Raw genomic sequence first — 25,942 nt, 5'->3', positions numbered from 1 at the left:
CAGTATTATATTTCAGTTTGCCACCCAAGCATAAACAGCTTTTTCTCTTTGCAGAGATCTCATCTCTATGTTTAAACACAAGGTTTTAATGTAGTTTAACACAAGTAATTGTGCTTGTTATTCTGGCTCTTGGTCAAAGTGGGAAAGACAGTAGGGCTTAAACTTAGGAATTCCTTCCAGTCAGGAAACTCCACCAAGCACACAATTTAAATGCCACTAAGCTCTAGAAATACACATCTGTCTTAAAGATGGAGAAAATACTGTATTCATAAACACAGCAACACTTTCAAACCCAAAAGAGAACTAGTTATATATGATCTGAATCAACTATACAGTATTTCTTCCTTGTTTATACTTACTATAAAAAATAATTTCAAAAATTGCATTTACTGTATATTATATTTTCTTCTTATTTTTTCATTATTATTTTTGGTGGCACCTTAGTAAAGGGACCCTTTCTCAGGCATGCTAATAAGCAACTAGTTAACTAGTTAATACTATTAATAATATACTGGCTGTTTATTACTTATTAAGCACACATTCTGCATGACCATATTCTACATCCCTAATCCTACCCAACACCTAAACTTAACAAATACCTTCCTAACTATTAATAAGCAGCTAATTAGTAGTTTATTGAGGCAAAGTCATTTTAAGGTTCAATTCTCACTAATAACAAACCATTAATTATAAACAGGTTGGGCTATAAGGCTATGGACAGATGCTAAAATAAATTCAATGAGAACTTACAGGAATTAAGTATGAATATGCAATTAAAATATAAAGCAAACAAAGAGGGGGAAAAGGATAGAAACAATACAACAAAGACAGCAGCTCTATGAGGAAGTGAATGATGTTACCAGAACTGCTTCCTATTTTTAAGCAACGAGTCTTTTGACATACATGACACAATAGTTCAGACATCTTTAAATCCCCCTTCACTTTGAAAAATGTTTTTCTATTCTATTTTTACACTAATTAGCGAAAATTATTTCTATTATATATGCATCCTGCATCCTGCATCCTGATTCTGCAATTTTTCCTGGTAAATAAAGGTGATGAAAGGATATCCCCACTGAAATTTTGTATTAGGGAGTAAATAACTCCAATGGTGTTAATACCAGGTGTGCAAGTACTGACAACCTCAATGAAGTGCTTCTTACTTGTGCAGTTGACAGTGTCTTTAGTGTTGAGGGTTTTGTTGCATTGCTGGCACAAAGCTGGATGCAGCAAGCTTGACGTGCTGAACACGTGTCCATTCACTGATTTCTTCTCTCTCTCTTTAGCCTCTCTGTCTTTCTCCCGATTCTTTTCCTTTTCTTTTTCCTGCGCCAGAAAGGAATAAGAAATATCACAACAGGCGATAGCCGTTAACACTTAATGCTCGAATATGCCGAGCACCGTAATGGCCTGTCATAGTTACTTCAGTTTAAACCCGTTAACTTAAATTGCTCATCGTTTTCTTTAATGGCATTTCTGCAAACTAATTTACTGCCACCACCCTGTCTTCATGCTCCAAAACAAGGTGCTTGTTTGCTATTACTAAAATTTACAGGACTTGAGCAATCCCAGATTGGAGCTAATAAGTACGCTATGCAAAAAAGGACCTAATAGTGGGCACACCTGACAACAACCCTGCTTGTATGTGCAATATCGTAAAAAATGAAATAATGTGCAATGCCATTTCAAACTGAGGGCATGTTCATTGTGATTCAGACAGTCGTGCACAAACATCCTCTCAATTGTTGTCAAGTTCTCCTGTAACAAAGTTCAGCTTCCTACTTGTAAAAACAGGCCTCAAGTTAAGCAAGTGTAGAGAAATGACCATTTTTGGTAATAAAAAAAAATCAAAGTAACAAATATCATCTGGCTTATTTTAAACATGACATATTAATTTCTACTATCCACCGTATATCAAAAACACTACCGTCAATAATGTGTCAGTTGTGGATGAAATGCACTAAAAAGACAATCACTATGACAAATAAACAGTGAGCAAGTCATTAGATTCCAGTGTTAGGCAACTAAGGAGTTAACCATTTCTGAAAATGTGAACATCTAGAGGTGACGAGAAAAAAAAAACACACAAGATAAACCACAACAAAAGTCAACAGGGCAAATCATCGCTTTCCTCAAGCGAGGCAGTGTCTGAGATTCGGCCTACCTCTTCTCCCTTCAAGCTCCTTATCCTCTGATAGCGGCCCTGCACCTCGCAAAACTTTCTATATAACATTACTGTAGGAGGCAGAGCCTTTGCAAGACTCTCGACCGAGACAAGAAGTTCAACATCACCTCAGATTTAGGAGGAAGTGATCCAATTCGAGCTGGGAGGTGCTGTGACTCTTACTTCCTTTTTTATATTGAATTGCCATTGCTGGTCTCAGAACGGTGAAGTGCTGATGAAATCTGTACATTTTTGGTGTAAAAACGCCCTTAAGAAAACATTTCTAGCCAATAAGAGCAGCTGCAAGCCTTTCAGGGTATAAATTGACTGTTTAAAGTGTATTTAACTCCAAAGTTCCTGTATGACGTAGAGGGATTCATTTTAATGTTTCGTTTTACATGGCACAAAACGTGAAAACACATGTGAAACTAGGCCGATGACATCTTGAAATCAGAGTCCTGAATGGCTTTTGGGAAGTTTAGAGTATTAATAGGAGGCCAATTCAGAAATGATCTATGTAAAGTAGCCTAAAAATATATATTTTTTAAATTAACATAACATACTATTACAAAAGTATTACTTTCGTGCCCCACTGCATGTGCAGTTTGTAAATAAAGCACTGGCCCTTTAAAAGGGTAAAATGCTGAGCTAACAGTAAAGGATGAAACATTATTGTGCCTCTTCCTGTCTTATTTCCTCTAGTGCTCAGAAAGAATCTGACACAATATACTTCTTCATTCATTTGAGTAAATTCCTGTCTTTCAGTTGAATGACCGGGTGATCATTTGCACCCAGTCATCAATATGAATAAAACAGATGATCTAATCTACATTCTTGGTAGAGAGGAAATAACTTGAAAAAAGTTGACCACAAAAGCAGACTTACTCTGGCTTTCTTGTACATTTTGTTCTTCAAGTAGCTGAACGTCCGGCTCACTTTGGTGGTGCTTTTTTCAAAATCTCCTCTTAAAGGTCCAGGTTCCTCCTCTGTGATGCTAAAAAACCAAGATATAAAGGAATGCATTACTGTGCTTCCAGTGTTTCCAGAAATGTAAATATGAAATAAGTATTTATGGGCATCTAACCTGTATCCCATTGAGCTGGTGGTACCAGTGAATGACGCCATGCCTACAAACACAATGATGGAGCCAAATTAGCATCACCAACAACAAACAGCCTCCATCGCCCCATGGTAGAGCCTGATTTACGTACACATGCAAAACCGGCTTTTTGCAAAAAGAGTTAGTGCTTGGTCAAGCAATTCGACCAGATTAAAATGACTCGTGATGCCATGAACATATTACAGTATGTGCAAGACCATTTTAATAATTATAGAGTTTTTGAAACTATATCATATTAAAATTTATATAATTACATGTATGGAACAAAACACTATATTAAATGGTTAATTCACCAAAATAAAATAAAATAAATAAAATAAAAAGCAGCTCTCAAACTCCAAAAACAAGTGCTATTAGAGCTGGGTGATACAGCTAAAAATCTATCTCTCAACATTTTGACAATATTTATACTGTATATATTGATATTTTACTTTGCCTCTCAAAAAATTAAAAAATTTAATTTTTTGCCCCCCATGAAAAGACATGATCTGGATAGAACAGTTACTGTTAAAAAGTACAATGTTACACATTTTTCCCTCATTTTATATAGTCAGCAAAGATACTGTGATAATATCGCTAATATTCGATGTATCGCCCAGCCTTAAGCACCTAAAAGTAGTTCATGGACATCTTCTGAAGCTATATGATTAGTAATGCACCAAAATGATTTTTTTTTATACCAAAATTGAAATTAATGTTTTCATGAAAACCAAAACCAAAAATAAAATCTTGGTCATTAAATTAGGATATTTAGGTAATGAAATGTTTTCCAGGGTGTCATGTTCTCATTAGGTGATAAATTAAACCAGCCTCTAAATATTTCAGCTGAACAAATTGTACATATTGCTACTCTAGCATCATTTTTGGTCAAAGATGCGTCTACACAGCTGAAGTTTACCTGTTGTAGCTTAGTTTCAATAAGACTTTTTGAAAGGCAGCTATGCTGAATTTTCATTATTCCTTATTTCTTAATATGTGGTTTAGTAACCCAAAAACAGAGTTGAAAACTGATCCAGAAAATGTATTGCTCTGTACGAGGGACGGGTCTCAAAGGTAGGTCTACATCTACTGTGAATCACAGGACGTTCTCTAGGGACGAGACGCTGGAGGTTACTATGCTGAGGATGCTATTATCCCGAAGAGCCTACTGCAACTTACTTATGATATCCTCCTCATCACTAGATGAAGAGCTGACAGTAAAGACAGATTTAGATTTGGGGAGGAGCGGTGAGAGGTTGAAGGTAAAAGAGATCTGCCTCTTTCGCCGAATCCTTCCTATCGCTGGGCAGCCGCATTGGGGATGGAAAAGTCAGAGCAAGTACTTATTAAACCAGATGATTTAGGGCCTGAGAAATGGGTGGAGGACAACTAACACAAACCAGATGAAGAAAACAAATTATGTTATACTGGTACCACCTGTACGCGTACAACCTCTGAAATAAGGAATTCATTAGAAAAATCTGGTATTGTGAGAGAAAAACATGTTTCTAGCACAAAATCTGTTATATAATCACTCTATAGAAGCCAGAAACTGGAAATAAAGCAGCTTTACTTACCATCTAAGTCCCGTTGGCTGATGGAAAGCATAGAGACTGATTTTGTGAGGGGGAGAGTCACTGATGGACCGCTGTGTCTGAACTGATGGTACTTCCTCAATTTCTGAAATCACAAACTCAAGATGCTCAGTGCTTAAGTTATGTACACAGAAACATACTATACACTCTTAGACTACTTTTTCCACCTAAAGTTTTCGGGAAAACAGAGCACTAAGAATTATTAGTTGTTTTTTGCTCAGGCTGTTGGCTTCAAGGACCATTTCAAATGGTTTCTGTATTTGAACCCAAATGTCACGATTTGGAGACTCTTGTCTTACCTGTCCACCTGGACTGCTGCATTCTCCCAAATCGGACTCGGGACCTTCTTCTGTGAGAGACATCAGTGAGCCCCTCTCCTCACTCTCCTGCCTCTGAACCCCTTGCTGATCCTTGGATGGACCTCCGGACTGCGGTATCCAACGCTTGCCATCCTCAATCCCTGCTGCTAGACCCTCCAAACTATAACTACAACAGAGCACATCAAAACGAGCTCAGTTACGCTAAGAAAGGGGGAAAATATTTTAATTAATTATTTAAAAATAATAATAATAATACATTAAAATTTATAAATATATATAAAAAATAATAAATAATAAAATGATTATAAATAAATTAACAAATAAATAAAAATAAAAGTAATTAATTATTAGTGCTGTCAAACGATTAATTGTGATTGCATCCAAAATAAAAGTTTATGTAATGTGTATACTGTATAAATTTATTATGTATATATAAATAAAACGCATGCATGTATATATTTAAGAAAAATATGTTATGTTTATGTTTTAAATATATGTATATATAATATTAAATAATAATATAAATATATAAATGTATATTCACATGTAAATATTTTCAAAATATATACTGAATGTGTAGGTGTGTATTTATATATACATAAATAAACAGTACACATATGTAAACAAAAACTTTTATTTTAGATGTGATTAAATCGCAATTAATTGTTTGACAGCACTATTCATTATTCAAAACAATACACATTTTAAATAAAAACAAATCAATCATGAAAAATTTTAAATTATAAAAATGTATAAAAATAGTGTATAAAAACAAACAAATAGAAAGAAAGAGAAAAAATTTGAGAGTCGCCTTATTTAAAGTGACACAAATAAAAGCAAAGCTGCGCAGTACATACTGTTTTCTAATATTTCCCAAACTATCTGGAGAACCTCAGATGTTCACACAACCTGCAGCATTGACAGTGTATCTGTCCCTCACTATTTTTTAAATCACTTCAAAATAAATATGGTGTTCACATGCTTTCTTTTTCACCCAAAAAGGCATACACATGTGTCTGTGTGTGGTGTTCTACTGACCAACCAGATGCAAAATATGCAAAGTAGATGTTCATATTGCACTACAACCAACACAGATGTACCCACACTAAAATTGCATTACAACTTATTTATTATACAATATAATATCTTTTAGAAAATAATTATGATGTGCAGCTACTTAAATGCTGAAGTAAAATTAAAGAACTTCTTGGGACATCATCAAAAAGTACTAAAAGTGCAGTATCTAAATGTAGTTGGGTGGTTTGAGACTATGCAAAGCTAACAGATTAAGACTATTTCTTTAAAGTCTAGCATTTGAAAATAGTGAATTTCACCAACAGAATGGCTGCTGTTAGTACGAGACACCAAGACCTTATCTTAGAAGCAATGCCGTATACAAAACACAAGCTCAAAGCAGCACAGTCAAGAGCACAACAGCAAACCAAGGCAAACCGAGAAGTGTTTTGGGATTAATAAAAATTTACTAGTTAAAAAAAAAAAAACACTACACTGTACACAAGTGAAAATGTTGATTATTTCTTACTGATCTGACATTTAAAAATTACTTTAATTGGTGTAACCTACTGTAGTCATGTCAAATTAGTCATATTAAATACTATTTTACATTTCAGTGCAACAATCTGAAGCAGGTTTGTTACAAACCTACTCTTACCTGACATTCGGACCAGTTACGAGAACAACAATATTAGTCATCATGTAAAAACAACAAAAAAAAAGCTACAACAAAACTACACAGCAAAAAGCAGCTCCTCCAAGTATCTCGGCAGCAACACATCTAACTTTTAAAAGTCATAATTTCTCTAAGCTTTATCGAGGCTGACTGAAGCCGCACAGAATAAGGCCTGAACAAACGCTTCACTTTGCTCTGCAAACAGGTAATGCAAATGATGATGCAAAAGCTCTTTGTGCTAGTCAGAGGGGTTGGCTCTTCGGTTGGATTTACAGGAAACTTGCACACGATGCAGTACCTTATGAGCTCTCTAATTTCTTCCAGCTCTCGACAGGGTTCACTGGGGCACCAGCTCAGACTGACCAAAATAAAGGGGGCGCCAGTGGGCACAGACCAGTTAGAGGGGTGGTAGAGTGGAAAAATGAGCATTTATTCAGTAAACAGTTTGTTGAAAGATACTGGATAGATTATCACACTCATATAGAGTGCAACAGTAGGGTTCCAGAAGTTAAAATCCTTTTATTGGATTAGAAAATAGTTAAAATATATATATATATATATATATATATATATATATATATATATATATATATATATATTATATATATATATATATATATATATATATATATATATATATTTTATTATATATATATGTATAATCATTATTATTACATTTTATAATGTATTTATTTTTATTTATTCATTTTATATATTAAATAATGTATACGTTTTATATATAGTATATATGTTATTATATATAATATTAGTTCACATTAAATATTTTATATATTTTATTATATAATTTTTAATATTATAAAATAATATTTTAAATAGAACAAAAAAAAAAAAAAAAAAATTATATATATATATAAATTACATAATATAAAATATATTTCATGCATAAATACTAATACTAATATATATTATATTATATTATATATAATAACATAATATATAAAATGTATAAATCATTTAATATATAAAATGAATAAACAATTAAAAATAAATACATTATAAAAATGTAACAATGATTATATCTAAAAACAAATTAATGAATAAATATATTATAAAACAAATGAATGAATTATAAAAAATATATTAGTTAAATGATAAAAAAAAGAAAGAAATATAGCATGGAAATAAATAAATATATAAATAGAAAATCAAATATATTTAATACATAAAAATGAATAAATTCTGAAAAATAAATAAATAAATGATTAAAACTAATTAATTATAAAATAAACAAACTGTTGAAATAAATAAATACTGTGTTGCTTAAGTGTGTGTGTGTGTGGGGGGGGGGTGGATAGAGAAAATTAATAGCTTTATTAAGTCTGGCAAATATTTATTTATTTTAATACATATTTATTTTTTAAACCGAACTAAATTTGGGTTTAATTGGCAAATTCTCAGTACTGTGATGGAAATGGAAATCACTGTTGCACTCTATAAGGATTTCAGATAGCAAATGACATCTCAAAATGCTCAAGAATATAAAATAAATCAGGATACCTTCTTCGGTAAAACACAGGCTTTTCCTCTCCTGTACTTCGTACAGAACTGGAAATGGAAAGATGAAGAGAGGGATGAGAGATGACATGGAAATATGAGAGATTCAAACTACTATGACTATAATAAGTCTCTGAAAGGTAAAAGTGAAACTAGTAATGTATGGAATTGCTTCTCAAAAAAAAAAAGAGTAACAGAGTAACAGAGGAAAGAGCGAGGTGAGAATGACTGAAAAAGCATGCAAAGGCATGAGGATGTCACATGATGGAGAAGTGTGAGCGACGTCATTCTCAGAGCACGCCATGTTTTGGTGTGTTGTGTTTAAAGTGCTAATGCATTAGCATTCAGTGTGTACTGAGAGAGAGTGAATTTCCATCATATTCATTTATTATATTGCTATAGCACTTACAAATGGATTACAAACCCCTTATTTAAAAAGATTTGGTAACACATTTCTTATTTACACACATACACATTTACACTACCATTCAAAAGTTTGGGATCAAGAATTTTGTTTAAACAAATGAATACCATTCAGCAAGAATGCATTCAACTGATCAGATGTGATGGTAAAGACATTTATAATGCTACACGATTTCTATTTCAAATAAATGCTGCTCTTCTGAATTTTCCATTTATGAAAAAAAAAAGGTATCACGTTTCCACAAAAATATTAATCTATAAATCCATTTTCAAAATGTATAATTATAAATGAAAATGTTTCTTGAGCAGCAAATCAGCATATTAGAACGATTTCTGAAGGATCATGTGACACTGAAGACTAAAAATTCAGCATTTCCATCACAGAAATAAATTACATTTTAAAATATATTAAAATTGAAAATAACTAAAATAATATTTCACAATTTTACTGCTTTTTGCTGTATTTTTAAACAAATAAATACAGCCTCGGTGAGCATAAGATACTTTTTACAAAAGCATTTAAAATATAAAATGAATAAAAAAATCTCACCAACCCCAAAACTTTGAATTGTGGTCTGTCTGTATATCCTATATTAGTACCATTGAGATGTCGTGCATTGCAACATTATTATATAATATTTATGTATGACATAATATTTTTATTAAGAATTATCTTTTAATATATTATTAACATTATCAATTAAAGCCAGTTCAATAAATACTACTATGATGTTTAAATATACAATTTTCAAAATATTTTATAATTTACATATTAAATAATCTTTTATTTTAACTAATGTACTGAGAATCAGTTTTCACAAAGCAGAAAATATGAATGGTCCTCATAATAAACATGATCTCAGGTACCTGCGCTGGTTCATCTCTTCTTCCCCTCCCTGGTTCTTCCCAGGACCCCAGCTGTGTCTGCGGAAGGGAGAGAGCGAGCGTACGGTGGAGCGGAAGAGAGAGGCGGGCAACGGCACCTCCGTTAAGCTGTCTTTGGCCTCCTCTTCCACCTCCCCTCCGTGCCGCACCTCCTCTGAGCTCTCGGCCGAGGAGCTGGGATGACCGACGCTGGCCGTGTCGTCTGTGGAGGAGCAGGAGACGGACACCTCGCTCGTGCTGTCGCCTCCACCTACTGCCTCCTGCCCCTGAGCAAGAAACAATCAGACACAAATTAACAAATAGTCTTTTGTTTAGACGCATGAAAAACTCAGCAAAGTACTACAGTACTATAAAGCCAGGCTATGTCTCATCAATGATAAATGTAAAGTGTGCAAAAGAAAAAAAAAAAAAAAGGTTAAACTTAAATACTCTTAATAGCATTTTTGGCAGCATAACTGCTTGAGTTGTTTAAGTATATCCTTTTTTTTTTTCTTTTTTTTTTTTTTAAGTGCATCACGGTGTGACAAGATGATAGAACTATGTACATTCTAAGGCCAGTGTTATTTTAATATTATTTATATGCCATTATTAAGTTTTAGTAATTTTGTTTTGTGCTTTTGTCATTTTTATTAGTTTTGGGTTTTTATTTGATTCTTTTTAACTTTAATTTATTTTTTAATTGAGTTCAATTTAGTCAATTTATTTTATTTTACTTAGCTGCCAAAGCTAAATTTCTCATTTTTGTTAAAGTTTGTTGTAGGTTTGTCATCTAATATTTATACTTTGTTTTTGTTAAATGAAATAAAGATGTTCATATTTTTAGATAACAATAACAACATTGATCCTGACAGTTTTGCAAGAACAACAAGCAATTCTTTAAATATTTCTTTTTAGCTTTAATTCATTTTTAAACTAACTAACTGTAATAATTTTAGTACTTATTCAGTTAGTTTAAAGGCAACATTTTATATATATATATATATATATATATATATATATATATATATATATATAGACACATGAAAAAATATATATTAAAATGCTGCCTTGAAACTAACTGAATAAGTACTAAAATTATTACAGTTGGTTTAAAAATTAAATATGTTTAAGTACTAAAATTACTCATATATATAATTTTAGTACTTCAACTTAAACATATTTAATTTCAGTTAAAAATTACATATTTTTAAGTTGAAGTTTTTCATCTAATAATGATATTTTATTTAAGCTTTATTTCAATTAAAGAAAATTATTTTTAATTGTTTTAGTTAACAATAAGAAAGCTAATCCTGATCTCACAACCTGACCTATTGTTGATTAACTTTTGAATTATTCATGAAATTTAATACTGAAAAAAAATAGACTAAAGACTAAAGTTTGAAAAGTTTGCATTGACAAAAGAGGGTTCAAAATTTAACACAGAGCAATAATATCATTGTTTTATTAGAATTTTGATTATTTTTTGAGCTTTCCTCTTCCTCACATTTAATCTATAACTCTCACTAAAGTTTGACTCCTACAGTCCACTGCAACTATATCTAAACTTTAACTTTAAAGTGACAGACAGCAGTAAACAGACTCTTACAAAGTATGTCACTGAATCATCAGCAGGGTGAAATGAGTCTGCTAGACCAACGAAGACGTCTACACACCAACACACACTCACACACTCCTCATTTTCATCCATCCAGGCATCTTGTGACACACAAACCATAACCTATGATCCCACACACCTAAACTTAAAGCAGTCGTGGTGTGCTTCCTTGGTGTGAGGTTTTGATGAGTCTATTGTGTGGAGCGCTGGTGCCATGAGAGACAAGGTGAAGAGGATTTGAGCTTCTGAGGTTTTTTTGGTGCTCTGGGGGGATGAAAGCCCTCTATTCATGCGCCCCTGAAACAGCTTCTATTGAGCATGTGTGCGAGGAAGCAGAGGGGGTGGTTTATAAGCGTGTGTGTGTGAGCGTACAAGAGGTTTAAAAGGGTTCTAGAGAACTTATAACCACGTGACCCAGTGGAAAAAAACCCTCTGGTGGATTTTGACATTTAGGTGTCCTCACCCAAAAAAAACCCCAGAACTGGTGTCACATGAACACAAAAATGACCAATTCAGCGTGCATCATCGGACATGTATCATAATTCTGAATTTCTTCTCTGCATTATGTGGTTAGTGTTTTTTGTAAAAGCAAGGATTTAAAACTGGGGTTCACAAATGGGTGCAAGATGTTAAAAATTAATAAATGCATACATACTTACATACTGAATTTCCCATTATTACTCATGCATTATTACTCAAATCGTTATATTAATCACAACTATTTTACTCCATTGTTCTATTGTTTTATATACTGTAATGCTGAGTAGAAACGGACCATTTTTAAATAAAATGCTAGAAATGTGTTTTAAAATATTATTTGGAAAACTTTTTTTTTTTTTTAACTATGTTAAATTTACAAAATATATATAGTCCTTGCAAAAGGAGCATCATATCTGGGGGTCTGTGGCATGAAAACATTTAATAAGGAATCACTTTTATTATTCCTCATACTTAAAGTTAGGGACTTTTCAAAGCTCTTATGCATGAGTCATCTTGCACATTCGTGCAGACATGGATGAAACTTCAAATCATGCAGCTTGTCGTGCTCTATTATTTTTTAAGTGAGCAGACTAACAATTTTTCTTGGTGGACCAGAAAAAAAAAAATAATAATAATAATAATAATAATAATAATAATAATAATAACAACAATAAAAAAATAAATATAAAATAAAATAATAATAAAATTAAATTAAATTAAATTAAAATAAAATTAAAATAAAATTAAAATAAAATAAAATAAAATAAAATAAAATAAAATAAAATAAAATAAAATAAAATAAAATAAAATAATACTTAAGCAGTAAGCAACCACATAATGCCCAATGTGGCAAACTCACACTTCTTCAGAAAAGGTACAAATCTTTCTCTCACTTTTCTGAAGATGTTGTCCTCTCCAGTGTCAGGACTGAGAAATCCATCTGTATCGCTTCCCGAGTCTCGAAATGTGACCGTTTCTGAGTTGCAAGTGTGAAACTCTGGATACTGTGAACTCTCTGAAACAAAAACACAGTTTTACACAAAGAAAGACAAATTTACAGCTACTATAAAAAGCTGTGTTAAAAAATAGCTTGTTTATCCAGTTAAAATCTGTCATAAAAAGTCTCCAAAGAAGGTCTCTTACTGAAGCCCAATGTCCTCTTAAACAAAACATGCAATTTTTTTCTTCAGAACATATCTTTGTACAACAGCACGTGTTCACGACAGCAAAGTCTGACAATCTTGATAGAAAACGTATCTGAGGCATCTGTCAGTACCATACCGTTGCGTGGGTAACAAAACCATATCACGTGGGAGACGAAACCATCATGATAAACCTCAACAGATTCCATCACCTAGAAAAATACCACCCGTTTCCCTCCCTTTCTCGCTTTCACTGTCTTCTAGTCTTTCAAAGTACAACACACTCTCTGTGTAAGCTTCGAGTAAGTGAAGAGAGCGACTGTGAAGGCTGAGATCAGCTCTCGGAGATCTGTCACGAGAGTGTGAGCTTTGTCAGCTGTCACGCAACACACAGGTGGCTCCATGTTTTGGGATGTGAAGGAGGGGTCTCGCTGGAACCGCCACAGCTGCCCTTTCTCTACGTGTGTGTGCTTTCAACCAACCAATGCTGGAGTAAAAGCAAACGTCATTACCTCAGCTGCAGATAAACAACGGTCAACATAAACACAGGCCATGACAGGCCTCTGAGAAGAAAGTCAGCGTATCATATCTATATATAAAAGAAGAGTTAAATTTGAGTATTTACAGTATGTTTTTGATATGATTCATCGGAATGTTTTAGATGTTAAAAAATGTCTCCTGTCCCAGTACTTGGAAACTGTAAACACTGTGGCTCTGCTGTGCTTTTAAACATTGAAATAAAATAAAATTTAAAATAAAATACTTTTTGCATGGTAATGAAATTAAAAAAGCAAAAAATAAAAAAAAATATTATTAAAAATATAACCATGAAACTAGAACGTGATTGTCAAAATGCAATTTCTCCTGAACCTGTTCCTGGAAGTTGTAAACAATGTGGCTTTGTGGTGCTTAAAATGAAATTAAACGAAATTAAACAAAACAACAAAACATTTTTGCAGTTTAATAAAAAAAAATAAAAAAAATAAAAATAGAATAAATAAAAAAATAAAAAATAGAACAATGTCAATGAAAATAAAAAAAATAAATAAAAAATCATGTAAATGAAATGTTTTTTTTTTTTTTAAATCAAGGTTTTAAAAAAACTGCACCGTGACAAAACTATGCAACTATAATGCAACATTGTTAAATGTTATAAAAAGGTTTGATGCTTGCAAAGAAGTGGTTAATAAATATCAACCTACTTCCTGCATTTACAAAAACACAGCAGTGATCAGTGATAAGTTGATAAGTTGATAAGTGATAAAGTTGTGAGTTCAAGTCAATCCAGTCAGAGGAGTCTTAACTAGAAAAAATTCTAAGGGTCAGAGAGAGGGTGGAAACGTTTTTGTACAAGACACTGTGGATAACACCGCAGTTTAACAGACATACAGCTTCCTAGCTGTCAAGGAAGTAAGCACACACGCCACACAAAACAACGCTCATCACATGAAGTACATGAGCGACGTGAGTCACAAACGAATCAGAGAGAAAATGATGTTTACATGTTGCCAAGCTTACAACATAAGCTCAGAAAAAGAATACAAATATAATTAAAAAAGGACTAATTAAGACAATTGTTTGCTATCAAAACTTAACTAACACTTTACAATAAGGTCACATTAGTTATTGTTAGTTAGTGCATTAACTAAAATTAACGAACAATGAGCGCTTTATTTCCTGCAGTGCTTATTAATATTTGTTTACATATAAAAATACTGTTTATTGTTAGTTCATGTCAGTTCATATACATTAAATAATATTATCTGAACATTTTTGTATTTTAATAATAAATTATAATAAATAAATTAACATTAACTGTGATTACATTTTACATTATTACAATTCAAAATAATTGTTTTCTATTTGAATATAAAGTTATTTATTCCTCTTGTGGCAAAGCTGAATTTTCAGCATCATTACTCCAGTCTTCAGTGTCACATGATCCTTCAAGAAATCATTCAAATATGATTATGATAACATATTATTATCAGTGTTGAAAACAGTGGAGCTGCTTGATTATTTTGTGGAAACTGTTAAATTTCCATACAACAGTCTGGTGTAAGATTTAAAATAAATAAATAATACTTTTACTCAGCAAAGATGCTTTAAATTGCATTAAACTGTTTTCAACATTAATAATGAGCCATTATTAGTAATTGAGTACCAATAATAATAATTGAGCAGCAAATCAGCATATTAGAATGATTTCTGAAGGATCATGTGACACTGAAGACTGGAGTAATGATGCTGAAATTGATAAGCCAAAATGAAGCCCTACTAGGTAAATATTAGTATTGATTTACATAACCGACAACATGATATCAGGTCATAGACGTGTGATCTTACCTGTGGATAAGCTGTGTCTCTTCTGGGAAACACTGGAACACAGTGTGTCCTTGTCTCTGTGGATCTGGGGACAGAAAGAGGAAGATATGGTCTTACGCATGTGACTGTATGAGTGGAAAAAGCTGTCCGACACATTCAAAGCAAATATAAACATCAGACTGCATGAAAAATTTGATGAGTTTTTTTTTTTTTTTTTCATTTTCTTTCATTGCTGAAAAGGTCAACGTAACTGAGGGTTTCTAATGAATGCATGAAGCAAAGGGAAACAGAAGCAGCAGCTTTGCTCACATACGCTCCGAGACTGCAGCATATATGAGTTTAGAGCTCAGTCTGTGGTTTGTGGACCCCGTAACAGCTGCATCTCACTCATCACAGACCACACACCACCTCACACCGGCCCTGAGGGATGACAGCGGCTTCATCGATCAGGATGCAATGCTGAGATGCTCACCACAAACAAACTACTGCTGGCTGGATTCAATCCAATGATAAAACCCAGCATATAAAACAAATCCAGCTCAAATGAGATAAGCTACACCTGAGTCTGTTGTAAAATAAATCAATAAGCTAAGAAAGGCAGTCAATTCACTCCCTTGGTCCCACTTTATATTAGGTGGCCTTAACTACTATGTACTTACATCAAAAAAATAAGTACAATGTACTTATTGTGGTCATATTGTATTGCAAAACACTTTTGCTGCTATTGAGGTGGGATGTGGGTAAGGTTAGGGACAGGTTTGGTGGTTTGGGTAGGTTTAAGGGTGGGTTAAGGTGTAAGGGATGGGTCAACAGTGTAATTATAAATGTAATTACAGAAATTAATTACAGATGTGACTACATAGGTATTTTTAAAAATATAAGTACAATGTAAAAACATGTATGTACACAATAAGTGCATTGTATCAAATGATTCATTTAAATGCAAGTACCACCTAATATAAAGTGGGACCAAAAATCCTTATTGTAGAGCTCTTTAAAATATTAATTATGAAAAATAATAAACAAGTATGGTTAATTTTTTTTAAGAAATTAACTATTTTATTCAGCAAAGACACATTAAATTGATTAATATAATGAAGTGACAGCATTATATAAGACATTACAAAATATTTCTATTTCAGATAAATGCTGTACTTTTGAACTTTCTAATGATCAAAGAATCATGAAAAAGTGTATTGCGGTTCTCGGTTTTCAACACTGATAATAAAAAAATAAGAATCTTTAGCAGCAAATCAGAAAATTAGAATAATTTCTGAAGGATCACGTGACACTGACGACAAGCAATTATGCTGAAAATTCAGATTTGATGACAGGAATAAATTACATTTTAATATATATATTAAATTAGAACATATTATTCAATTACATTTTTTTTTTACGTTAATAATTTTTCAAAATATTACTGTTTCTATTGTATTTTTTTATCAAATATTTACAGCCTTAATGAGCATAAGATTTTCAAAAAAAAAAAACCTTTGAACGCTAATGTATATGAACATAATTGTATTTTAATACATTGCAGATGTAAAAGCACTGTAAAGGGGAATGTGTTTTGCCATTCTTAATTTGTCTTAAGCAAACCAACAGACAAAGCAGTCGTAATACAGGTCACATATAGCTTGGTGCTAAAAAGAGTCTCAGCAATCTTGTGTATCTTCTATACCGTACTTCCTTTTTCAAAGTCCAGTTTCAGTCTGTATTATACTAAAGAGGCCCAATAATGTCATGCCTGCTTGCCTACTATATGTCAGCTTTTGATCTGAGGCACTGAAAGGGTGAATACATACAGTCTACTGGAAATGTTTACACAGATCTCAAGTTACGGCCAGTACTGCTACTGAACAGCAACCCGTACAAAGCTCCCACAATAGAAAGCCTGTATTAAAGCGACCTGCACCACTGATGGTTATTCACTCGGCTGGAAAGCACACTGAAAAGCTCTTTCGCCTTTGTTATAACCCAGCTACAGGGTCACACAGGTGATGCAAGATCGGACGGGGGAGAAAGACGGTCAACAAAGGATCCCTAGAGGGAGGGAATACAGGAGGAAAACGTGAGGAACCAGAGAAATGGCTTCTGATTTGACCCAAGAGCAGTTCACGTTTCCATCCTGGCCAGGGACTAATTATGTTCACACCCTCCAAAAACCAAGTGGCCATGCACAGTTTTAAAGCCAGTAACAATGCACAACGCTGCATTGATGATCATGTCCATGCCAGGGCTCAGACTGTCCACTGTGTGCCTCTGGGAAGGCAGTGTGTGTGGAGAACACTGTCGTCTGTTGTCCCGAACACAAGCCCTGCCTACAGACGGGCCGGAGCGCACAAACACACACTCTCTGAGTTATTCATACAGTAGTTCCCATCATAGTGTGTGATTGTGTCACACTGCTGCTGCTGATAGAGATGAAAGAGATTATAAATGAAAAGAGCTTTATTGTTAAGGCATATGCGGTAGAACTACAGCTGTCAGATTGTGACCGAGTCAGTCAAAGGTTTGTTTAATTATAACGTGTACGAGATGTTTTCATTGGACGAATTAATTCTTTCTTCACACTTAAATCAGATCCATTTGTCCGGGGAGGTCAAAGATGTCATGTACAGAGATCATCACATGTGCAAGTTTTAACAGTGTATTATATATAATTACATTTATATAAATTACAGTATATAATATAAAATTACATCAATTTGTGGTCGGTAATTTTTTTAAAAATGTTTATGAAGTCTCTTATGCTTAAAAAGGGTCCATTTATTTGATAAAAAAATTAAATAAATAAAAATACAATAAAAACAGAAATATTACTTCAAATTAAAACAACTGTTTTCTATTCAAATATACTTTAAAATTAATTTATTTCTGTGATGCAAAGCTGAATTTTCAGCATCATTACTCCAGTCTTCAGAGTCACATGAACCTTCAGAAACCATTCTAATATGCATATTTGCATTTGCTTAATATTTTTATGGAAACCAGGATTTTTTTTTCATTATTTAATGAAAGTAAAGTTCAAAAGAACAGTATTTATTCATAGAATTTTTGTAACAATGTAAAAGACACTTTTGATCAATGTTATGCATCCTTGCTTGACAAAAGTAATAATTTCTTCCTGACCTAGAACGTTTGAGCTCTTATAGTGTTCTGTTGCACTTTAATGTAGTAAAAAAAAAAAACTTTATTCATAAAACATTAATACTGATTCAATGTAAAACTTTGACTGAGCTGGATAGGCCAAAAAAACTCCAGCTCCAGAAAAAAAAAAAAATATATATATATATATAGTATATAGTATATTTAACCTATAACACTTCATCAGACAGGGACAAATATAAAATTTACATTTAGTCATAGAGGAACAATCAATGAATGAATGCAAATCGCATTCAGTATGTACATTAGCATAGACTTCATTTCAAAAACGAACTCTATGAATAAAGAAAGGCTGATAAAAACCAAACCAGCTTGATTATAGAGTAAACATTTGCATCTCTAACTGCCACAGAGCTGTGTGTACACAAAAGAGACTGACATTTAAATATGCAAGACTGATATGAGGCATTGACAACTCTTAAAAAAAATAAAAGGTTCATTACTGGCATCTATGGTTTTTTGAAAAACCTTTCAAATCCATGGAATATAACCACACAAAAGTTTATTTTTTAGTGCAAAAGGGCTCGTTAGATTTACTAAACAGTTCTTATGAGAACTGTTCACTGAAAGGTTCTTTAGGGAACCAAAAATGGCTCTTCTTGGGCATCACTGTGAAAATCCCCTTTTGAATGCTTATTTTTAAGAGTGCATGGGAGTGTATTTATCAAGTTCCCATTAATTTCAGTTGACAGTTAAAATGCAATTTTCGAAGTCACTGAATGCGTTTTATAACGAATGTGCTTGAATCGAAACATAACGAAACAAAGTAAGCATGCAGAGCTGTGGTGCAGCAGTTAGCACATGACACATTGAGCTGAGGTGCTCATGCAAGCAATTCAGGTTTGAGGCACGTGATGTGTCTAGATCTATCTCTTATCCATCCATCCATCCGATCAAATACAAATCTGCATGCTTGTCAATCGCTATGTTTTGTGATGCTCTAAAGATGCTTCAAACTGCTCTCCATAACACAGGCCCAAACCCTAAAGTCTGCTCAGAGCCAAACATGGCCCAGTGTCCCTTTCCACAATCTGGCACTGCTGCCGTTCTCACTGCATATTTGCGGCGCTAGGGGAGAAACCAAAAAGGCAGTGCCAGCAGACTCTGTAGAGCGCCGAGTATTCAGAAGTGTTCCCAATAAAAACACATTTGGTTTGAAAATGCACAGACTGTGCGGGCTGGCTCTCGATGCATGCAATGGGAACAAAAGCTGTAATACAAAACCAACTGCTTCGGGATACAATTTATGGCATGATAAGATGTTGTTAATCAGTTAGTGGGACATTTTGAGTCTAATTTCTGTGCCTGACGTTGCTATGCTCCTACAGGACCATTTGTGTTTCCAAGATCTGTGTCTTAAACTGCGCAAAGCTCCAAAATCTCCGGTTTGTGCTGATTGTAAAGATGGTGATTTTTAGTTGCAGTACAGCGCTATGAAGTCACTTGGCCGACGGCCCGTTTCCATCATTCTCTCCAGGCTGAGAGCCAAAGGAAACCGTTAGGATTTGAGCAGCGGCTCCCAGACTGTCACCAAACTGAGCCGCCCCTCGACTCACGCAGCTCTTGACCTCCACATGCATGCGCAAAAACACACACACACACTCATTTATGCACAAACTCCATTTACAGTCAAAACATTGTATCGGAGCTTTCCCAGAGGCATTTCTCCAATCCAACTGCCATCCAGTCTTCAGGAGTCATTAAGAACGGAAGGCGCTCAAAACCATCTAGAGAAATGCACTGAACATGTACTAGGATCAGTCAATAGCATGGCACTTTCTAAATATTTTACTTCTAAAATACACTACAGTTCAGAAGTATGGGGTCAGAATGATTTTATTTTAAATAAATGAATACTTGTATACATTAAACTCCAAAGAATCCTGGGGGGGAAAAAAAGTATCACAGTTTCCACAAAAATATTAAGCAGCACAACTGTTTTCAACTTTTATAATAACAATAGTTAATAGCAATAGTTGATAGCAAATCAGCATATTAGAATGATTTCTGAAGGATCATGTGACACTGAAGACTGGAGTAATGATGCTGAAAATTCAGCTTTACAATCACAGAAATAAATGACATTTTCAAATATATTAAAATCTAAAACAGTTATTTTAAATTGCAATAATATTTCACAATATTACTGTATATTTTTTTCAAATAAACGGAGCCTTGGAGAGCACAAGACTTCTTTTTAAAAAAAAAAAAAAAAAAAAAAAAACAACATTAGATACATTTGACCAACCCCGCACTTTTGAATTGTAGTGCATGAAGTTTGAGTGAAAAACCATTATAAAAAAAAAATAAAATAAAATAGTGTGGAGTGGTAGTTAATTTTATTCATCAGACTGTAAACGTGGACAAAAGGTTGAAAAATAAAAGAGACCTAGTCATTTTTACAATGCCAAGTATTGCACTTCTATGGAATAATGTGCAATGTGGAATCATTTACAATAAACCTATGAATTCTGTTTATATTGACTTCAAATGCACTGATTCAACTGTACTGAATCAAATGACTCAGTGACTATGACCACAGGCATTCAAATTCAAAAGAGGAAAATGAGTCATGAATTGCCATGTGAGAGAACATCGGAGATACACAAAAGCTTAATGGCAATAACACTGAAGACATAGATCAATAGTTATTGAGAGCTTAAGGATTTGAGGTTTGGTAAGAAATGACATCTGTGCTAATAACTGTTAAGCCCAATCAAGCCACACGTCTTCTTCACTGTATGATCAAACTGGCAGATCAGCGCTTCAGGGTGTTTGTCTGTTGAACCACATTAAACAGCTGAGAACAAGCTGCACCTTGTGTGCACACAGTTTTAAATCTGGCATGATGTGTGAATGTCAGATGCCTCAAGCCAACAAAACTATGAATCAACAAAGACATGACAGCGTTTGGACGCTCAGAAAGAACAGCTGACGGCAAACACCACAGACATGGCCATCATGTTTTGCAGGAACAGGCGCTTTCTATGAACTGAAACGACACCTTAGCTGGGAAAAACTTGGAACAACAAAACTTGGAGATATCAGCTGCGATCTGTTCTGAAACTCTTGATGTCTAGAAGAAATAACTGAGATATTATAAATACTCTGCGACTGATGGCAAAGCCTGCAATAAAATGTCAGAAATTTCAACATGAAACATTTTTCACCACAGACTTCCATCAATGCATCAGACAAGCAATGCTGTCCACATTCATTTTATAACAAAGTTCAGACTTAAGTGAAGCATAACTGAGTTTTATATAAATAAATGTTTTTGCTATTTTATGATATTAAAAGTCATTTTACATACATATAAACATTTTTGAATAGCATCAATATGTTTTTGCAATTTTATGCAACAAAAAACATCCATCTATACTGTTTGTGTATATATGTGAATGAAAAAAACTTATTTTAAGCCGTTAACAAAACAAAATACAAAAAAACCTAAAAACTCAGCTAAAACACATATTTTAGGCCATTTTAATGTTTACTAATGATTTAAAACTGTTTAAATCCTACAGTTTATACTATATAAAGTCACAATGCAACAGCACTGAATGTCAACATTTCACATCTTCTTACCTTGATTAAAACTACATCCAGAGTTCTCTCTCCTTTGGCACACAAACTATACCTCCGCTTGTATCGCTCGTACATCTTTCCGACATGCGTAAGAAGAAACTGTGACACTGAACAAAGCTTATTTCCCACATGAGGTCCTGACAGGCACAATCTCCACGGCTCAAGCGTTTGGAAAAATGAGACGCTCCTAATCTTTCACATCTGTGTGAAGGGCCGGCCCCTTTCCCTCGCTCATCCCCCACTCCACTCTTCTCCCTCTCTCTCTCTCTCTCTCTCACACACACACACACACACACTCTCTCACATATGCAAACAGTCTCTTTTCCTCTTTCTTTGCGCCATCCTACCCTGCTGGCTCTTTTTCACATATCTGCACACAGGTCATTCCTGCTATGAAGTACCTTTTAATAGTCCAAAGTGTCTTAACATTGGATCAAATATGTGACCCTGGACCACAAAACCAGTCTTAAGTCGCTGGGGTATATTTGTAGCAATAGCCAAAAATACATTGTGAGGGTCAAAATTATCGATTTTTCTTTTATGCCAAAAATCATTAGTATATTAAGTAAAGATCATGTTCCATGAAGATATTTTGTAAATTTCTTACCGTAAATATATCAAAACTTCATTTTTGATTAGTGATATGCATTGCTAAGAACTTCATTTGGGCAACTTTAAAAGCGATTTTCTCCATATTAAGATTTTTTTGCACCCTCAGATTCCAAAATATTGCCCTATCATAACAAACCATACATCAATGGAAAGCTTATTTATCCAGCTTTCAGATGATGTATAAATCTCAATTTCGAAAAATTTACACTTATGACTGGTTTTGTGGTCCAGGGTCACATATAATATTCAGAATTTTTTTACAAATGCAAATCACATTATTTGGTTCACAATTAGATACAAATTAATTTAAAATAATTTCTTTACTTTGGTATGAGAAGAAAAATTGTTATTCTGCACCTACTAACATGAAAAAAAAAATAAATAAACTTAAATTAAGTTTCCATGCGTTTCCAATTTTTTTCTCTAATCAAAATGTTTCTAAACCAAGCTTTCCTGAGACTATTTATATTAAAATCAAGTTATACTTAACAACACTAACTAAAACTAAAAGCATTTTAAAGAAATTTTTAAAAATGTAACATTTCTAACTTCCATTTAATTTAAGTTGAAGTACTAAATTTGCCAAAACTAAAACTAAAATAGATATGAATAAAAACTAAATAGCAATAAAACTAATAACTATTCAAAAAAATAAAAAAATTCACAAAACAACAAAATTACTAATATTTAACTAAGAATTACAAATGAAAACAGAAAATGCATATGAAAAAAAAAACGAATAAAAAAACAAACATTGTTTATAGTTTTTGTTTCTATGTGCACTTAGTGTTTTGTAACATACCTAAACTAACAAAAGCCAGTCCTTGATGACATTATCCTCCAGGAAGTGACATAATTTGGAACGGAAAAAAATAACACTATTATCTAATAACTATTAGAAATGGAATTGAGGAATTCTGTGGTATTAGTTTATTTCAGTCTAAAACATTCCCATAAAATATCTAAAGTTGACAAGTAAGTTAACCGTCACACTGCAATGGCTAACTTTAACTAAATGTCTTGGCATTGAGTAAATAATCGAGTTATAATTGCTCTGGTCAAGCATCTTATCTTGACCAGAGCATATTTCTGAGAGTCTGAAAGCCTTTTATAGAAATACCTCCTTATTAGCATTTTTACAAAGTTCAAAAAGCACTGCAGAACAAGAACGACCCACACGGTCGTTTTTCTTTCTCTGCGTTCTCTCTCAGTGCTCCTTCCTTCTCTGAGTTCAGTCCCTGCAGGAAAGCCTGTCCGGTGGGATACGCAGATAACAGTCCTGATGCCTTTCTGACAGACACCACCATTGAACCATTGTCAAAGCTTTTCAGTGTTTAGCAGCATGTACACACAGAATCACAAACACACCCTCTGCCCAGAGGAAACGAGGCCTACTAGTGATTTCTTCCATCTGCTCATGATCTCCAGAGGTGAAATGAGCAGAAACCGAGGTTCCGTGTGTTGCCAGGATAGGGCTGGTTATAATTTGCAGGAAAAGGCCTTCAGCACTTGTGGTTCACATAAAAGGGTAACTCCAGCCCCCATTCCCCCAAACGGTTGTAAAGAAGCCTGTGGATGAACAGCTGGCCCAGAGGTCATGACATTAAACTGTCAACGTCCAACAGGAGAACGGCTGATCTACCCAAACTACAGCTCAAAACACACAGTGCTGTGAAAAATCATTATGTAACCTATTACATTATGCCCTACAATGTAAATTAACTGCATTTTGTCAATTGCTTGTTTAAAAACTTCGAACACTATTTTTTTGTCTAGCTATTTCTACTCTCTCTTCCAGTCCTGAACCCTCACAAAACAAACAAATCCACATTGCTTCTGGACGTCACGCCTCATTGCTACCATATCTAGTGTTTCTGTGAACACAGACACAAAAGCAACTGTTTAACCTTGAATAACAGAAGCACAATCACATTGTGAGTACAGCACTTTAGAGTAAATCAACAAAACTGAAGCTGAAAATCATGTCATTTAGCAGATAAAGTACCATTCAAAAGTTTAGGGTTGGCAAGATTTTTAATGTTGTTGTTTTTTTTTTAAGGCTGCATTTATTTGATAAAAAATACAGTAAAATCAGTAATATTCTGAAATATTATTACCATTTAAAACAGCAATTTTCTATTTGAATATCTTTTAAAATGTTATTTATTTGTGTGATGCAATGCTGAATTTTCAGCAACATTACTGAAGTCTTCAGTGTCGCATGATTCTTCAGAAATCATTCTGATATACTGATCTGATGCTCAAGAAACATTTCTTATTATCAGTGTTAAAAACAGTTGCGCTGCTTAATATTTTGTGGAAATACTTAATTTTTTGTGATTTTTAAAAATGCATTTAAAATAGAAATCTTTTGTAACATTATAAATATCCTTAATGCATCCTCAATGAATAAGAGCATTAATTCAAATATTTTGAATGGTATTTCTCTTCTTTATTCCAGCACTGGCTCCACATGTACAAAGATATATTACTGCTGGATATTCAGATGTTTATAATAATTCTCAGATCTTTTCATAACTAGCAGGTCTAAAGATGAAAGGGAGGACCACATCTGTTATTGATTATACATGGGCCCGACACCATGGGGACCCGACCGAAATGCTGCTGAGTAAAAAGGACGTTACGTTATGTTTTCAGGGAAATATCGCCCCCATTTGGAGCTTGGTGCTCAAAATTATTTACTTCAAAGCAACTGTAAATATTGACCCCTCGCTGAATGTTCAGGATCATGACAAAAAAAAAAACAAGAACCTATTTTGGTAAAAAAAAAAAAGAGATTTGAAATCAAATTTGTCTTGTTAGGTTTGCTTTTATATCAACTTTTTGAAAAACTGTAAAATGTCACAGTCAAAATCATCCATCAGCATAAAACAAAGAAGTGACAGAAACAATAAACAACTGACAGCCCTAGTATTTTTGCAACATACAGTAACTATCATGGGATGTCACTCATGTCACAACATACACCCACGGCATATTTCATGAGTGGAGTGAAGTGCAGTAAATTAAATACATAGTCTGAAAACACTATATTTTTAGTACTAACCATTGGTGCATGTTTTTTGTCTGTGATATCAGGCCACATTGTCTTCTGAGAGTCCGTCTGATCCTCCAAACTTGCATCTGACTCTGTGAGAGAACATACAATAACTTTAATCAAAAATGTAAAAGAACAAACAGTACAAAGAAAAAATATATTACTATTAATAACATTATTTTTAATTCACTCAAGAATGGAATATCTGAGTCATTATTTTTTTAAATGATAAATGAACTCAAAACATGTCCCGCACTGCAAAAGCATCAAGCAAACAGGCA

The 25,942-nt window shown here is 33.5% G+C and overlaps 1 protein-coding gene across 7 annotated transcripts in view; it reads right to left on the bottom strand.

The window, feature by feature from the left end:
* Nucleotides 1-25,942, bottom strand: part of LOC131543530 (A-kinase anchor protein 13) — a 76,852-nt gene that overhangs the window by 26,068 nt on the left and 24,842 nt on the right. For 5 of the 7 annotated variants that reach the window (XR_009271929.1, XM_058780922.1, XM_058780921.1 and 2 more), the window contains 11 exons: nt 25,671-25,753; nt 15,254-15,317; nt 12,659-12,780; nt 9,674-9,957; nt 8,387-8,434; nt 7,167-7,226; nt 5,158-5,344; nt 4,841-4,943; nt 3,249-3,291; nt 3,050-3,158; nt 1,164-1,326 (listed from right to left, as the gene is read on the bottom strand). Coding sequence is in view for 6 of the 7 variants with exons in the window: in XM_058780922.1 (XP_058636905.1) it covers nt 1,164-1,326; nt 3,050-3,158; nt 3,249-3,291; nt 4,841-4,943; nt 5,158-5,344; nt 7,167-7,226; nt 8,387-8,434; nt 9,674-9,957; nt 12,659-12,780; nt 15,254-15,317; nt 25,671-25,753 (1,266 nt within the window). In the remaining variant the exon portion in view is untranslated. The remainder of the gene's footprint in view (nt 1-1,163; nt 1,327-3,049; nt 3,159-3,248; nt 3,292-4,840; nt 4,944-5,157; nt 5,345-7,166; nt 7,227-8,386; nt 8,435-9,673; nt 9,958-12,658; nt 12,781-15,253; nt 15,318-25,670; nt 25,754-25,942) is intronic. The other 2 variants (XM_058780925.1, XM_058780926.1) reach the window with 2 other exon arrangements.

The sequence above is a fragment of the Onychostoma macrolepis genome, chromosome 07 (assembly GCF_012432095.1).
Source record: "Onychostoma macrolepis isolate SWU-2019 chromosome 07, ASM1243209v1, whole genome shotgun sequence".
In the NCBI taxonomy this organism is placed as follows: Eukaryota; Metazoa; Chordata; class Actinopteri; order Cypriniformes; family Cyprinidae; genus Onychostoma; species Onychostoma macrolepis.
Note: the sequence above shows the minus strand (reverse complement) of the source record. Positions and strands in the feature narration are given on the sequence as shown.